The sequence below is a fragment of the Nematostella vectensis genome, chromosome 8 (assembly GCF_932526225.1).
Source record: "Nematostella vectensis chromosome 8, jaNemVect1.1, whole genome shotgun sequence".
NCBI classification, from domain to species: domain Eukaryota; kingdom Metazoa; phylum Cnidaria; class Anthozoa; order Actiniaria; family Edwardsiidae; genus Nematostella; species Nematostella vectensis.
This window is the reverse complement of record NC_064041.1, coordinates 7,973,643-7,990,130: the sequence shown is the minus strand read 5'-3', so window position 1 is coordinate 7,990,130 and position 16,488 is coordinate 7,973,643. Positions and strand designations below refer to the sequence as shown.

General features: G+C 44.6%; 2 protein-coding genes across 2 annotated transcripts; both read left to right on the top strand.

Annotated features, from left to right (window-relative positions):
* Positions 1 to 253: 253 nt before the first annotated feature.
* LOC125570257 lies at positions 254 to 3,262 on the top strand. The gene is made up of 2 exons (XM_048731696.1): positions 254 to 1,063; positions 1,296 to 3,262. Exons 1-2 carry the CDS (start codon positions 667 to 669, stop codon positions 2,255 to 2,257), a joined length of 1,359 nt encoding a protein of 452 aa, XP_048587653.1. The 5' UTR covers positions 254 to 666; the 3' UTR covers positions 2,258 to 3,262.
* An 11,430-nt stretch (positions 3,263 to 14,692) lies between these two features.
* LOC125570300 (adenosine receptor A3-like) lies at positions 14,693 to 15,784 on the top strand. Its single transcript, XM_048731841.1, has one exon. It carries the CDS (start codon positions 14,693 to 14,695, stop codon positions 15,782 to 15,784), a length of 1,092 nt encoding a protein of 363 aa, XP_048587798.1.
* Positions 15,785 to 16,488: the final 704 nt, after the last annotated feature.

The window sequence follows — 16,488 nt, the reverse complement described above, 5'->3', positions numbered from 1 at the left end:
TGTTTGGGATACCTGTGTGGGGTGTGTTTGTAAGGGATACCTGTGTGGGGCATGTTTGTTAGGGGTACCTGTGTGGGGCGTGTTTATGAGGAGTACTTGTGTGGGGTGTACTTGTGTGGGGTACCTGTGTGGGGTGTGTTTGTGACGTTTCATGTGTTGGGTGTGTTTGTGAGGGGTACCTGTGTGGGGTGCGTTTTTGAAGGATACCTGTGTGGGGCGTGTTTATGAGGGGTACCTGTGTGGGGTGTGCTTAAGGCGGGGGTCTACCTGAAACTCACTACAGACATCAAAAAAAATTTTTTTCGATAAATATCATATTCGGCTATTCCTTTATCAATTCAATGTTGTCTTACAACTGTCCTGACTCTTTTTCGATAAGCCCGAGCGCTTTTAAAAAGTTGTGTCAAGTTTGAAGATCACGTTGCCATGGCAACGATTACTGTTTCTTTTGAATTCGGCGCATTTTTTCTACTCCAATGGGGCCCAATCGCCATACAAATCTCCTCAAATCTCTCTTGAAACAACTGTCCAGCGGTTGACAGCAAAATACACAACTATTATGGGATATATATGTGCAAAATCCAGCAAAACTTCTAAACTTATCGAACCGCGATCCTCAAAGCTATATACAACTCATATCAACTCTTTAAAAGACCTTGAAAAATAATGGTCGGAGAAAAAGACTCTTCGACGTACCGAAAGAAAAGAAAACGCGTGTTTTACGGCAAGCAAAAACAGGAGCTGAACCGCTCAGACAGAGATGAAAGCTCTCAAACAACTCGTGGCCTCGTCGAAGAACCAGGACCCTCACACTCTCGATCGGCAGATTATACTCCAGATCACAGTGAACAAGCTCCAGCAAGTGCTTCTAGAAAGAAGCTTAGCGACCATGGCTACAATGAAAGCTTTGACGGAGAGTTTTCTTCGGACGATCAAAGCCTTTCAAAATTTGACTCAGACCACGAGGAGGTATCTGGTGATGATGCTGAAGCCTGCGAATATCGAGTCGTGGACTTGGGATGCCTCTCTTCATATCTTTCCGATGTTCATAGATGCGAAGAAGGTGAGTATTTTGAAAAATAACATCATTTTGTTTTCGCTGATAAACTCAATATAGTGATTTAGTTTATATGATTGGTCTCAGATTTGGAAATTACTATATACACAGAATACGTGACCTTATGATTTCTTGAACTCAGCGGGACTGTAAGACTCATATTATAAGTAACAATTATTCTGTTTGAATCAATGGCTGATTCATTAGCTAGCGATTCTAAGTGTTTGTTTTATTGCAGGTAAACTTGAAATAAAAGAAACTACTTCAGCAAGGGCAGGGCTGAAATCCTCTTTCGAGGTTAAGTGCAGTTCCTGTCATGAAACTGAAACTCTGACAACATCAAGTCAAATCCACCAAAGAGGCAAGTCTTTCGATGTCAACCGGCGAGTAGTGTACCACTCCCTGGAAAGTGGAAATGGATATGAGGGACTTGCTTCATTTTGCAGAGTCATGAATATGCCATGCGTTAGCAAAGCAGCATATTACAAACAATTGGACATAATTGTCAATGCTCAGGAAGAGGAGGGAAGACGTGAAATGTGTTCGGCCGCAAAAAGACTGCGTCAGAAGCTGATGGGAGATGATGGCAAGGAGTTTGAGCTTCTTGACGTGGCTGTCAGTTTTGATGGAACCTGGGCCAAGAGAGGCTTCACATCACTCACTGGAGTGGTTTTTGCTATTTCTATAGACACTGGAGAGGTCCTAGACTACCATGTCCTCTCCAAACAATGCCAGACATGTACCATAAACAGAGGCAAAATTTCTGATGATGGAAAGTTTGAGGATTGGATACTAGAACATGTGGCTTCAGGTGCATGTGACATAAACTTTGTTGGAAGTTCTCCTGCCATGGAGGCAGAGGGTGCTGTTGTGCTCTGGAGTAGATCCATGGAACGCTACAACATCAGGTACAAGTGGATGATTTGCGATGGGGACAGTAAATCACACAACTCTGTCCAAGACATTTACGATGAATGTAGGGTGGAAAAATTAGACTGTGTGGGGCACGTGCAAAAAAGGATGGGAAAGCGGTTGCTCCAGTTGAAGAGTAGGAGAAAAGGGAAGCTAGATGATGGCCATACGATTGGTGGCCGTGGCCGCCTCACAGAGGCCAAGATAAAAAAAACTCCAAAAGGAGTATGGTCTGGCAATTCGCCAGAACACTGTGCAAGATACCAATCCCACAGAAAGAGACATTGATGTGGCAGTATATGCGATGAAAAAGAATATAATTGCATCTCTACACCACAATATTGGGGTGCCAGATCTTCAAAAACAGCATCGCTACTGCCCAAAAGGGGCAAATTCCTGGTGTAAGTTCCAACAGGACGAAGCCACCGGTACCTCCAGTTACGACTCAGCAGACTGCTTACCTGAGGTTTTTCTAGAGGTACTGCGGCCAGTATACATGAGCTTGAGTGAGACTGATTTACTGAAGAGATGTGTTCGTGGAAAGACACAGAACCCTAACGAATGTATTAATTCGTTGGTTTGGGCCCGATGCCCAAAACACAAGCACCATGGCCCAAAGGTGGTGCGATTTGCAGCAGCATCTGCTGTCTGCCATTTTCATGGGGGGGCTGCTAGTAGGGAGAAAGTGATGGAGAGTCTTTTGATTCCTGCTGGCAGCCATACAAAGCAGGGATCAGAAAGCGGGTGCAGAAAGCAGACAGGCAAGTGTCTGAAAAGGCAAAGAAGAAAAGACAGGCCACCCAGATGCGCAGAGTACGCAGGGAGGAGGCTCTAAGGAGTGCTGAGGGTGTTACTTACGAGTCTGGAGCATTTTAGCTAAAATATTTTCAAGAACATTGCTTATATGATAAGAAACAGCGTTTTTGTGATTATTGTCAACTTTAAAGGCATTTTCCCGAATTTTTGCTTTTCGGGCTTCAAGAAAAGATATCTCTTCAAGAATTTGTTCAATTGACCTCAAACTTTCAGCATTGATAGATATAACTGAGGTGATTAAAATGAGTTGAGGGATTTCCTCTTTAATTTTTTAAAAGAAAGTTATGGACTGATGAAGTCAATTTTCCTATTATGCAAATTTAAATGACTTCTATTGGCTTATTTTTTGGAATTCCAAAATTTCCTCAACTCATTTTAATTATTAGTGTTCTAGCAATAGTACAATGAAGAAAAATCGAAATTCCATTCAATCTGCAAGGAGTTATTTTTTCTTAAATAAAAACTCTCCTTACTCAACATGTGTCTTTTTGAAAGCCTGGTATCAAATTACATTGTCATATTTCACGGAATAAAATATAAAATCAGAATCGTCATCTCATAACCTTTCCAATGATATATGGTTTGCTATAGTTATGATGAAAACTTTGACAGTTGTGATTTTTTTTGCAACACCACTCAATTTGCTATGAGTTCAGGTAGACCCCCGCCTTAAGTGGGGTAACTGTGTGGGGTGTGCTTGTGTGGGGTACCTGTGTTGGGTGTGTTTGTGAAGGGTACCTGTGTGGGGTGCGTTTTTAAGGGAAACCTGTGTCGGGTGTGTATTTGAGGGGTACCTGTGTCGGGTGTGTTTGTGAGGGGTACCTGTGTGAGGTGTGTTTGTGAGGGGTACCTGTGTGAGGTGTGTTTGTGAGGGGTAACTGTGTGAGATGTGTTTGTGAGGGGAACCTGTGTGGGGTGTGTTTATGAGGGGTACCTGTGTGGGGTAACTGTGTGGATAGTGTTTGGGAGGGTTAACTGTGTGAGGTGTGTTTGTGAGGGGAACCTGTGTGAGGTGTGTTTGGGAGGGGTACCTGTGTGGGGTTTGTTTGAGAAGGGTACCTGTGTTGGGTGTGTTTGGGAGGCGAAACCTTTGTAGGGTGTGTTTGGGAGGGGTACCTGTGTGGGGTGTGTTTGGGAAGGGTACCTGTGTGGGGTGTGTTTGGGAGGGGTACCTGTGTGAGGTGTGTTTGGGAGGGGTACCTGTGTGGGGTGTGTTTGGGAGGGGTACCTGTGTGGGGTGTGTTTGGGAGGGGAAACCTGTGTGGGGTGTGTTTGGGAGGGGTAACTGTGTGGGTAGTGTTTGGGAGGGGAAACCTGTTTGGGGTGTGTTTGTTAGGGGTAACTGTGTGAGGTGTGTTTGTGTGGGGAACCTGTGTGGGGTGTGTTTATGAGGGGTACCTGTGTGGGGCGTGTTTGGGAGGGGTACCTGTGTGGGATGTGTTTGGGAGGGGAAACCTGTGTAGGGTGTGTTTGGGAGGGGTAACTGTTTTGGTAGTGTTTGAAAGGGGAAACCTGTTTGGGGTGTGTTTGTGAGGGGTACCTGTGTGGGGCGTGTTTGTGAGGGGTAACTGTGTGGGGTGTGTTTGGGAGGGGTAGCTGTGTCCTGTGTGTTTTTTAAGGGGTAACTGTGTGGGGTGTGTTTGGGAGGGGTACCTGTGTTGGGTGTGTTTTTGAGGATATATGTGTGGGGTGTGTTTGTGAGGGGTACCTGTGTGGGGTGTGCTTGTGTTGGGTACCTGTGTGGGGTGTGTTAGTGAGGGGTACCTGTGTGGGGTGTGTTTATGAGGGGTATCTGTGTGGGGTGTGCTTGTGTGGGGTACATGTATGGTGTGTGTTTGTGAGGGGTACCTGTGTGGGGTGTGTTTATGAGGGGTACCTGTGTGGGGTGTGTTTGGGAGGGGTACCTGAGTGGGGCGTGTTTGGGAGGGGTACCTGTGTGGGGTGTGTTTTGGAGGGGTACCTCTGTGGGGTGTGTTTGTGAGGGGTGCCTTTTTTGGGGTGTGATTGGGAGGGGTACCTCTGTGGGGTGTGTTTGGGAGGGGTACCTGTATGGTGTGTGTTTGGGAGGGGAAACCTGTGTGGGGTGCGTTTGGTAGGAGTACCTGTGTGGGGTGTGTTTGGGAGGCGAAACCTGTGTGGGTCGTGTTTGGGAGGGGTACCTCTGTGGGGTGTGTTTGGGAGGGGTGCCTGTGTGGGGTGTGTTTGGGAGGCGAAACCTGTGTGGGGTGTGTTTGGGAGGGGTACCTGTGTGGGGTGTGTTTGGGAGGGGTACCTGTGTCGGGTGTGTTTGTGTGGGGTACCTGTGTGCGGTGTGTTTGGGAGGGGTACCTCTGTGGGGTGTGTTTGGGAGGAATACCTGTGTGGGGTGTGTTTGGGAGGGGTAACATCATGGGGTTTGTTTTGGAGATGGTACTTTTGCGATTTTGGACGCACTCGCTCTCTCAATTATGCGTATTTATATCATAAAAATGTTATAATATGGGTTCCAAGTAGAATTTGGGATTAATATCACTTGCCGAAAACGGCTTGCGTAATTTATCTTAAAGCTCACGATCAAAAAAGGCCATAAAAAAAAATAAAATACTCTCTGTGCGAATTTTTGCAATTAAAATGACTGAGTTCCGTACAAAAACAGCGGTCCTCGCATCGGAAGTGCTAGTCGAAGATTATTCGATGACCTTTAAAAACGGTTAAAAAATTTTCATACATCTTCTTTCCCTAGTCCATTTAATTACATACCACGTACAAAATATTATTTCATTATTATTTTTGGGGTAAATAAAGAAGAATGAATTATGTAAAAAGGTTACGAGTACAGGGCACGAAAATATTTTTCAACTTGAGATGGTGCCTTTTTATGTTGAGAACAGACTGTTGAGGTCCCAGAATACAGTTCCTTGATACTTTATCCCTGACTTTCCTTTTAACAATTCGTCCACGACGCATATTCTAGGTTTGTTTGGGTGAACTTTATAATTTAAAAATATTTAGATGAGCTTGAGGGGTAGAGAGAGAATTTTGGAAAGCCCAACACTAACACCATTGCTATCGCCGTGATCTGGGGCGAAGGTACCCTTGCGGCTGTGGCAAATGTCCTAACGCTCGTTGTGTTTATTACGAACAGAACTCTCCGTAAGCTCAGTGCTTACTCTATCGCAAGCTTAGCGCTGGCCGATGCGCTTGTTGGGATAGCGGCGATTTGCCTGGCCGTCTTCATAGCACTCGGACACGATACGCGCGCAGTGTTTAGCGCACCAAGTACCAGACTCTGTCACCAGGTATCAGACCGTGTGTAGTGCCTTTCAGGTATATGCTAGCCTGAGTTCTGGACTTGGTCTTTTAATCATTACCATTAAGCGGTTCTTCGCGACGATGTTCCCATTTGGTTATCTTGTTGCAGGAATGTACCCATACTATTTTGGCACCATGTGGTGCTAGGTTGATACTGTATAAGGTTCGCTAACTCACTGGTTAACCCTGTGGTTTATACACTCAGAATGGACGGCTTTAAAAAGGCTCTCGTTAAGTTCTTGTGTTGTTCACGTGTTCAGTTGCACCCAACAAATGGTCCATTTGTGGTAAGAGGCGAACGTGTCGCCAGGACCAAGAACCCACAAGAAAACACTTCTAGAGCTGTACTGAACCGCGACATTTGCATGAAAAGCTCTCAAGAAGAGGTCTCCTTATCATCTTGCCCCGTCACCACCTCTCTCTAAAGGCGGAGGGCCGAAGTAACATTCCAACTGCCTTGGAACCATGTATCAAATGAAATGTCCAGAATAAATAAGACGCCGCAAGATCAAATCAGTCTTTATTTTCAGGGCCGTAGTAGGGGGTGGGGCTCTGGGGACACATTTCCTCTCAATGTTTCAAAACAATGATATGATCAGTAGGGGTGCGGCTGTGTCCCTAATATTTTCTCCCCCCACCCCCAAAAAAAAAAAAACATATTTCGAGGCCTTCAACGGCAGTGATTGTGGAACATAAGTTTTTACATTCGTACTCATCTTGCTTTAATTTATAGAAACATGGTTCTTGTATTTGCTTCCCACTCTCCAATGACATGCGGTTTGGACAGATTCTAATTTGGAAATGACATAACAACAATAACAATTTATCAAAGATTCAAAAAGGATATCATTATAGGTTGCAAAACGAGTTATTCAATTATTAAGGCGAATTAATGGTTAAATACGACACAAAGCTTTTTTTCAGCATGATGTTAAAACGTATGAAATATTTTTTTATGATCATCCAAATGTGACGGGCGACTTTTTGCATAAAATATAATTCATGTCAAACCTCAAAATGGGAGGTTTTTTTCTTCAAACCAAAGGATATCATTATGAGGTAGCAAAACGAGTTTTTCAATTACCCACAAAATAAAATAATCAATAAATAATAAATAATAAATAATAACAATAATTATTTGTTCGAGAAGGATATCACAGGGTCTGGATGGGGGGTCTGCATGTTGGAAGTGAGTAAAAATTTACATAATTTTTCCGTAGTCGGTGAATCTAAGTTTGTAACCGCTCTTGTACCAGATTTCATGTATAAACAAGATTAAACATTATTTAAGATTGATTAGTAATTAACAACTTATTGGTAATAAATTTATTATGGATTAATAATAGACTGAAAAGTTTTATGCAACAGGAAAAACATAGTGCAGATTCTGAAATGACCGAATTTAATTAGATTGACGAGGGAAGTAAAGAGTAAACATACCGGAAATGATAAAATGTCGGTAGTCGGCAAATATTTTTTGTCCCTAGTCACTAGTTTTTATCATGTTTTGTCGGTAGTCAGTTACTTTTTAAGTCAGTTAATTTTTGTCGCTAGTCCAAACCCTGATATCATTATACGGTGTAGCAAAACTAGTTATTCAATTATCCTCCTCGCCAAAGAAAAAGAAATGGATGGCACAAGGTATACGAGTTCAGTGCACGAAAAATATTTTCAACTGAAAACGCTGTTTTTTTATGTTGAGAACAGTCTGTTGAGGACACAGAATACAGTTTCCGGAATACTTAATCACTGACTTTTTTTCTCACAATTCTGTCCCCAACTGGTCCAAGATGCGTGAGTGACCGAGGTAAGATTCATTAGAACATTATTGTAGTTTTTCCCATTGATCAAGCCGGTGAAAACAGAATTGAATGACCTTAAACTTTAATAATGTTAGCACTAATGTAAAATGGCTCTGCCTCCTTTCATTGTTTGGCTTTCGAGGGTTTTCCTTCAACCCTTTCTTTGAATACTCCGATAGCTACCATTAGCAAATCGCTTTAGTCCGTTCAGATTGCGGTGGACTCAACATACGGAACTTTATAAGGTATCCCAAAACATTGCGAAATTAAAAGCTTTATGATATTCGTATTGTCGTGTTTTCGAACGAGATATTCCCGAGATACATGTTGAATACTACTCATTTAGCGAAAACGTTCCATTGATCACGATAGAAGTGCACTTGTCAACACACTTGCAATCACGAGAACGAAATGACGAGAATAGCACAAACTCGATTGTCTGTGAAATTTAATTTTTTTTATCAGCAATATCTTAAAATACTGAGCTATCAAAGAATACCTATGAAATGAATACTTTTTTTCCAATCGTCGTTTCAGACTTGAGTCAAATTTACCATTGAGTTACTTAAAGAAAAACATAGAAACATCAATGGTAATAATTTCACCGTGTAACGTTATTATAAGATTTATTTACTTTTCTTAAAAAAACAGGAGAGAGAATGATCAAGTTTCACTTCCTCTTTACTCCTATTGGGTCTTCCTAAGGGGCACACATGAAATAATTACGAAAAACAGTACTTAACGGGACACGCATGCAAGCAAACAAGCCACCTGGGTTACTAAGGGGGCGTAACGGCGATAGATTTCGCTTATAACTAGTACTAGCACTGTGGGGCTTCAGCCAAAAACACTAGCCGCGATGTCAGGAACAACGAGTGGGAAGCCCAACACTAACACCATTGCTATCGCTGTGTTCTTGGGCGAGGGTACCCTTGCGGCTGTGGCAAATGTCCTAACACTCATTGTGTTTATTACGAACAGAACTCTCCGTAAGCGCAGTGCTTACTTCATCGCGAGCTTAGCGCTGGCCGATGCGCTAGTTGGGATAGCGGCGATTTGCCTGGCCGTCTTCATAGCACTCGGACACGACACGCGCGAAGTGTTAGCGCACCAAGTACCAGACTCATTCGCGTGTAGTGCCTTTCAGGTATATGCTACAGTGAGTTCAGGACTTGGTCTTTTGATCATTGCCATTGAGCGGTTTTTCGCTACGATGTTCCCATTTCGTTATCTTGTCTCAAGAATGTACCCGTACTATTTTTGTTTTGCGTTCCAATTGTTATGTTTCTCCTCTGCTATTGTAGCCCTGCTTATTTCTGTTGACATGTTTAGTATCTTCGTTAAATACTTGATCGCTTGTACACTTCCCGTTATCTGTCTTTGCTATGCTGCTATCTTTGTCAAGTTCAAACTGCAGAACAGACAGCACGGGCTCCAGGCATTACCCCAGACACAACAACGAGAGAGAAACATGGCCAAGACCCTGGTCACCGCAACTTTCCTCTCATATTTTTGTTTCGTCCCCACTGCGGTATTTATTAATGATTTCAGAAACACAGAAGCATATGTGGTGCTAGCTTGCTACTGTATAAGGTTCGCTAACTCACTGGTTAACCCTGTGGTTTATACACTCAGAATAGACGGCTTTAAAAAGGCTCTCGTTAAGTTCTTGTGTTGTTCACGTGTTCAGTTGCACCCAACAAATGGTCCATTTGTGGTAAGAGGCGGACGTGTTGCCAGAACCAACAACCTTCAAGACACTCCTTCTAGAGTTGTACTGAGCCGCGATGTTTGTCCTGGCCCAATCGTTGTCCGAAGGAAATGTGTGGCCAGGACCAAGAACCCACAAGAAAACACTTCTAGAGCTGTACTGAACCGCGACATTTGCCAGGAAAGCTCTCAAGCAGAGGTCCCGTCGTTATCATCTTGCCCCGTCACCACCTCTCTGTAAAGGCTGAGGGGCGAAGTATAAACATGTATCAAATGAAATGTTCAAAAATAAATATGACGTCGCAAGAGAAAATCAGTCTTTATTGTCAGGGCCGTAGCAATGAAAGGGGCTTTGGGGACGGCTTTCTTCCTAATATTTTCAAAACTTCTAAGAAAATGACCAGAAGGGGCGTATATATTTCTCCACCACCCGCCACCCCACCCGATACCTGGGTGGGGTGTGTTTGTGAGGGGTACCTGTGTGGGGCGTGTTTATGAGGAGTACTTGTGTGGGGTGTACTTCTGTGGGGTGTGTTTGTGAGGTTTCCTATGTTAGGTGTGTTTGTGAGGGGTACCTGTGTGGGGTGCGTTTTTGAGGGATACCTGTGTGGGGTGTGTTTATGAGGGGTACCTGTGTGGGGTGTGTTTGTGAGGGGAACCTGTGTGTTGCGTGCTTATGAGGGGTAGCTGTGTGGGGCGTGTTTGTGAGGGGTAACTGTGTGGGGTGTGTTTGGGAGGGGTACCTGTGTGGGGTGTGTTTTTGAGGGGTTACTGTGTGGGGTGTGTTAGGGAGGGGTACCTGTGTGGGGTGTGTTTATGAGGGGTACCTGTGTGGGGTGTGCTTGTGTGGGGTATCTGTATGGGGTGTGTTTGTGAGGGGTATCTGTGTGGGGTGTGTTTATGAAAGGTACCTATGTGGGGTGTGTTTTTGAGGGGTTACTGTGTGGGGTGTGTTTGGGAGGGGTACCTGTGTGGGGTGTGTTTGGGAAGGGTACCTCTGTGGGGTATGTTTGTGAGGGGTACCTGTGTGGGGTGTGTTTGGGAGGGGTACCTGTGTGAGGTCTGTTTGGGAGGGGAAACTTGTGTGGGGTGTGTTTGGGAGGGGTACCTGTGTGGGGTGTGTTTGGGAGGGGTACCTCTGTGGGGTGTGTTTGGGAGGCGAAACCTGTGTGGGGTGTGTTTGGGAGGGGTACCTCTGTAAGGTGTGTTTGGGAAGGGTACCTGTGTGGGGTTTGTTTGGGAGGGGTACCTGTGTGGGGTGTGTTTGGGAGGGGTACCTGTGTGGGGTGTGTTTGGGAGGGGTACCTGTGTGGGGTGTGTTTGGGAGAGGAAACCTGTGTTGGGTGTGTCTGGGAGGGGTAACGGTGTGGGTAGTGTTTGGGAGGGGAAACCCGTGTGGGGTGTGTTTGTGAGGGGTAACTGTGTGAGGTGTGTTTGTGAGGGGAACCTGTGTGGGGTGTGTTTATGAGGGGTACCTGTGTGGGGCCTGTTTATTTGAGGTAGCTGTGTGGGGCGTGTTTGTGAGGGGTAACTGTGTGGGGTGTGTTTGGAAGGGGTAGCTGTGTCGTGTGTGTTTTTGAGGGGTAACTGTGTGAGGTGTGTTTGGGAGGGATACCTGTGTGGGGTGTGGTTTTGAGGATACATGTGTGGGGTGTGTTTGTGAGGGGTACCTGTGTGGGGTGTGCTTGTGTGGGGTACCTGTGTGGGGTGTGTTTGTGAGGGGTACCTGTGTGGGGTGTGTTTATGAGGGGTTTCTGTGTGGGGTGTGCTTGTGTGGGGTACCTGTATGGGGTGTGTTTGTGAGGGGTACCTGTATGGGGTGTGTTTATGAGGGGTACCTGTGTGGGGTGTGTTTGGCAGGGGTACCTGTGTGGGGCGTGTTTGGGAGAGGTACCTGTGTGGGGTGTGTTTTGGAGGGGTACCTCTGTGGGGTGTGTTTGTGAGGGGTGCCTGTGTTGGGTGTGATTGGGAGGGGTACCTCTGTGGGGTGTGTTTGGGAGGGGTACCTGTATGGGGTGTGTTTGGGAGGGTAAACCTGTGTGGGGTGTGTTTGGGAGGGGTACCTGTGTGGGGTGTGTTTGGGAGGCGAAACCTGTGTGGGGTGTGTTTGGGAGGGGTACCTCTGTGGGGTGTGTTTGGGAGGGGTACCTGTGTCGGGTGTGTTTGCGAGGGGTACCTGTGTCGGGTGTGTTTGTGAGGGGTACCTGTGTGCGGTGTGTTTGGGAGGGGTACCTCTGTGGGGTGTGTTTGGGAGGGGTATCTGTGTGGGGTGTGTTTGGGAGGGGTACCTCTGTAAGGTGTGTTTGGGAGGGGTACATGTGTGGGGTGTGTTTGGGAGGGGTAACAACATGGGGGTTGTTTTGAAGCTGGTACTTTTGCGATTTTGGACGCACTCGCTCTCTCAATTATGCGCATTTATATCAGAAAAATGTTATAATATGGGTTCCAAGTAGAATTTGGGATTAATATCACTCGCCGAAAACGGCTCGCGTACTTTATCTTAAAGCTCAGGATCAAAAAAGGGCATAACAAATTAAAATACTCTTTGTGCGAATTTTTGCAATTAAAATGACTGAGTTCCGTACAAAAACAGCGGTCCTCGCATCGGAAGTGCTAGTCGAAGATTATTCGATGACCCTTAAAAACGGTTAAAAAATTTTCATACATCTTCCTTCCTTAGTCTATTTAATTACGAGTACAGGGCACGAAAATATTTTTCAACTCGAGATGGTGCCTTTTTATGTTGAGAACAGTCTGTGGAGGACCCAGAATACAGTTCCTTGATACTTTATCCCTGACTTTCCTTTTAACAATTCGTCCACGACGCATATTCTAGGTTTGTTTGGTGAACTTTATAATTTAAAAATATTTAGATGAGCTTAGGGGTAGAGAGAGAATTTTGGAAAGCCCCACACTAACACCATTGCTATCGCCGTGATCTTGGGCGAAGGTACCCTTGCGGCTGTGGCAAATGTCCTAACGCTCATTGTGTTTATTACGAACAGAACTCTCCGTAAGCGCAGTGCTTACTCTATCGCGAGCTTAGCGCTGGCCGATGCGCTTGTTGGGATAGCGGCGGTTTGCCTGGCCGTCTTCATAGCACTCGGACACGATACTGGCGCAGTGTTTAGCGCACCAAGTACCAGACTGTGTCACCAAGTATCAGACCGTGTGTAGTGCCTTTCAGGTATATGCTAGCCTGAGTTCTGGACTTGGTCTTTTAATCATTACCATTAAGCGGTTCTTCGCGACGATGTTCCCATTTCGTTATCTTGTCGCAGGAATGTACCCGTACTGTTTTGGAATCGCGTTCCAATGGTTATGTTTCTCCTCTGCTATTGTAGCCCTGCTTATTTCTGTTGACGTGTTTAATATCTTCGTTAAATACTTGATCGCTTGTGCCCTTCCCGTTATGTGTCTTTGCTACGCAGCTATCTTTGTCAAGTTCAAACTGCAGAACAGACAGTACGGGGCGCCAGGCGTTACCCCAGACACAACAACGAGAGAAAAACATGGCCAATGCCCTGGTCACCGCAACCTTCCTCTCACTTTTGGGTTACGTCCCGACAGTAGTATTTGTTAATGATTTTAGAAACACCGAAGCCCAAGTCGGTAGTCAGTTACCTTTTAAGTCAGTTAATTTTTGTCGCTAGTCCAAACCCTGATATCATTATATGGTGTAGCAAAACTAGTTATTCAATTATCCTCCTCGCCAAAGAAAAAGAAATGGATGGCACAAGGTATACGAGTTCAGTGCACGAAAAATATTCTCAACTGAAAACGCTGTTTTTTTATGTTGAGAACAGTCTGTTGAGGACCCAGAATACAGTTTCCGGAATACTTAATCACTGACTTTTTTTCTCACAATTCTGTCCACAATGCAAATACTAGGTTTGTTGCGATCAAGTTTTTTACTCCAAAATATCTAAATGAGCTTGATGGGTATAACATTTAGAGGACAGCCAAGAAATTATGAAACAAACCCTGGCGAACTAAAATATTGAAAAAGCGGAAATCCGTAATGCGCGATAACGTTTTTTTCTTTATCTTTTTCACTATCAGTATTTTATTTTTTGTTATTACTTATTATAATTATTTCAATTTGATTGCATTTTACGAAGTGCTACAGGTTTGAAAGCGTATCTAATTTTTTTAGGACCATCTTAAAATAAAGCTACTACTAGTAAAACTGCACACGACATATTAAAGCTGCGGGATGGTCACTGGTCCAAGGTGCGTGAGTGACCGAGGTAAGATTCATTAGAACATTATTGTAGTTTTTCCCATTGATCAAGCCGGTGAAAACAGAATTGAATGACCTTAAACTTTAATAATGTTAGCACTAATGTAAAATGGCTCTGCCTCCTTTCATTGTTTGGCTTTCGAGGGTTTTCCTTCAACCCTTTCTTTGAATACTCCGATAGCTACCATTAGCAAATCGCTTTAGTCCGTTCAGATTGCGGTGGACTCAACATACGGAACTTTATAGGGTATCCCAAAACATTGCAAAATTAAAAGCTTTATGATATTCGTATTATCGTGTTTTCGAACAAGATATTCCCGAGATGAAAGTTGAATACTACTCATTTAGCGAAAACGTTCCATTGATCACGATAGAAGTGCACTTGTCAACACACTTGCAATCACGAGAACGAAATGACGAGAATAGCACAAACTCGATTATCTGTGAAATTTAAATTTTTTTATCAGCAATATCTTAAAATACTGAGCTATCAAAGAATACCTATGAAATGAATACTTTTTTTCCAATCGTCGTTTAAGACTTGAGTCAAATTTACCATTGAGTTACTTAAAGAAAAACATAGAAACATCAATGGTAATAATTTCACCGTGTAACGTTATTATAAGATTTATTTACTTTTCTTAAAAAAACAGGAGAGAGAATGGTCAAGTTTCACTTCCTCTTTACTCCTATTGGGTCTTCCTAAGGGGCACACATGAAATAATTACGAAAAACAGTACTTAACGGGACACGCATGCAAGCAAACAAGCCACCTAGGTTACGAAGGGGGCGTAACGGCGATAGATTTTGCTTATAACTAGTACTAGCACTGTGGGGCTTCAGCCATAAACACTAGCCGCGATGTCAGGAACAACGAGTGGGAAGCCCAACACTAACACCATTGCTATCGTTGTGTTCTTGGGCGAGGGTACCCTTGCAGCTGTGGCAAATGTCCTAACACTCATTGTGTTTATTACGAACAGAACTCTCCGTAAGCGCAGTGCTTACTTCATCGCGAGCTTAGCGCTGGCCGATGCGCTAGTTGGGATAGCGGCGATTTGCCTGGCCGTCTTCATATCACTCGGACACGACACGCGCGCAGTGTTAGCGCACCAAGTACCAGACTCATTCGCGTGTAGTGCCTTTCAGGTATATGCTACAGTGAGTTCAGGACTTGGTCTTTTGATCATTGCCATTGAGCGATTTTTCGCTACGATGTTCCCTTTTCGTTATCGTGTCTCAAGAATGTACCCATACTTTTTTGGTTTTGCGTTCCAATTGTTATGTTCCTCCTCTGCTATTGTAGCCCTATTTATTTCTGCTGACGTGCTTAATATCTTCGTTAAATACTTGATCGCTTGTACACTTCCCGTTATCTGTCTTTGCTATGCTGCTATCTTTGTCAAGTTCAAACTGCAGAACAGACAGCACGGGCGCCAGGCGTTACCCCAGACACAACAACGAGAGAAAAACATGGCCAAGACCCTGGTCACCGCAACTTCGCTCACACTTTTGTGTTGCGTCCCGACTGTAATATTTGTCACTGATTTTAGAAACACCGAGGCCCATGTGGTGCTAGCTTGCTACTGTATAAGGTTCGCTAATTCACTGGTTAACCCTGTGATTTTCACACTCAGAATGGACGGCTTTAAAAAGGCTCTCGTTAAGTTCCTGTGTTGTTCACGTGTTCAATTGCACCCAACAAATGGTCCATTTGTGGTAAGAGGCGAACGTGTCGCCAGAACCAACAACCTTCAAGACACTCCTTCTAAAGTTGTACTGAGCCGCGATGTTTGTCCTAGCCCAATCGTGGTCCGAAGGAAATGTGTGGCCAGGACCAAGAACCCACAAGAAAACACTTCTAGAGCTGTACTGAACCGCGACATTTGCCAGGAAAGCTCTCAAGCAGAGGTCCCGTCGTTATCATCTTGCCCCGTCACCACCTCTCTGTAAAGGCTGAGGGGCGAAGTATAAACATGTATCAAATGAAATGTTCAATAATTAAATATGACGTCGCAAGAGAAAATCAGTCTTTATTGTCAGGGCCGTAGCAATGAAAGGGGCTTTGGGGACGGCTTTCCTCCTAATATTTTCAAAACTTCTAAGAAAATGACCAGAAGGGGCTTATATATTTCTCCACCACCAGCCACCCCACCCGAGCCAAAAAGATGTTTCGATTGTTAAACATAGGTTTCGACATTCATACTGATCTTGCTTGAATTTATAGCAACAGACTATTTGTATTTGCTTCCCACTCCCACTGGTTTGGAAATAACATTGTGTTTGTGAGGGGTACCTGTGTGGGCAGTGTTTTTGAGGTGTGACTGTGTGGGGCGTGTTTGTGAGAGGTAACTGTGTGGGGTGTGTTTGGGAGGGGTAGCTGTGTCGTGTGTGTTTTTGAGGGGTAACTGTGTGGGGTGTGTTTGGGAGGGGTACCTGTGTGGGGTGTGTTTTTGAGGATACATGTGTGGGGTGTGTTTGTGAGGGGTACCTGTGTGGGGTGTGTTTATTAGGGGTACCTGTGTGGGGTGTGCTTGTTTGGGTTACCTGTGTGGGGTGTGTTTATGAGGAGTACTTGTGTGGGGTGTGTTTGTGAGGGGTACCTGTGTGGGGTGTGTTTGTGAGGGGTACCTGTGTGAGGTGTGTTTGTTAGGGGT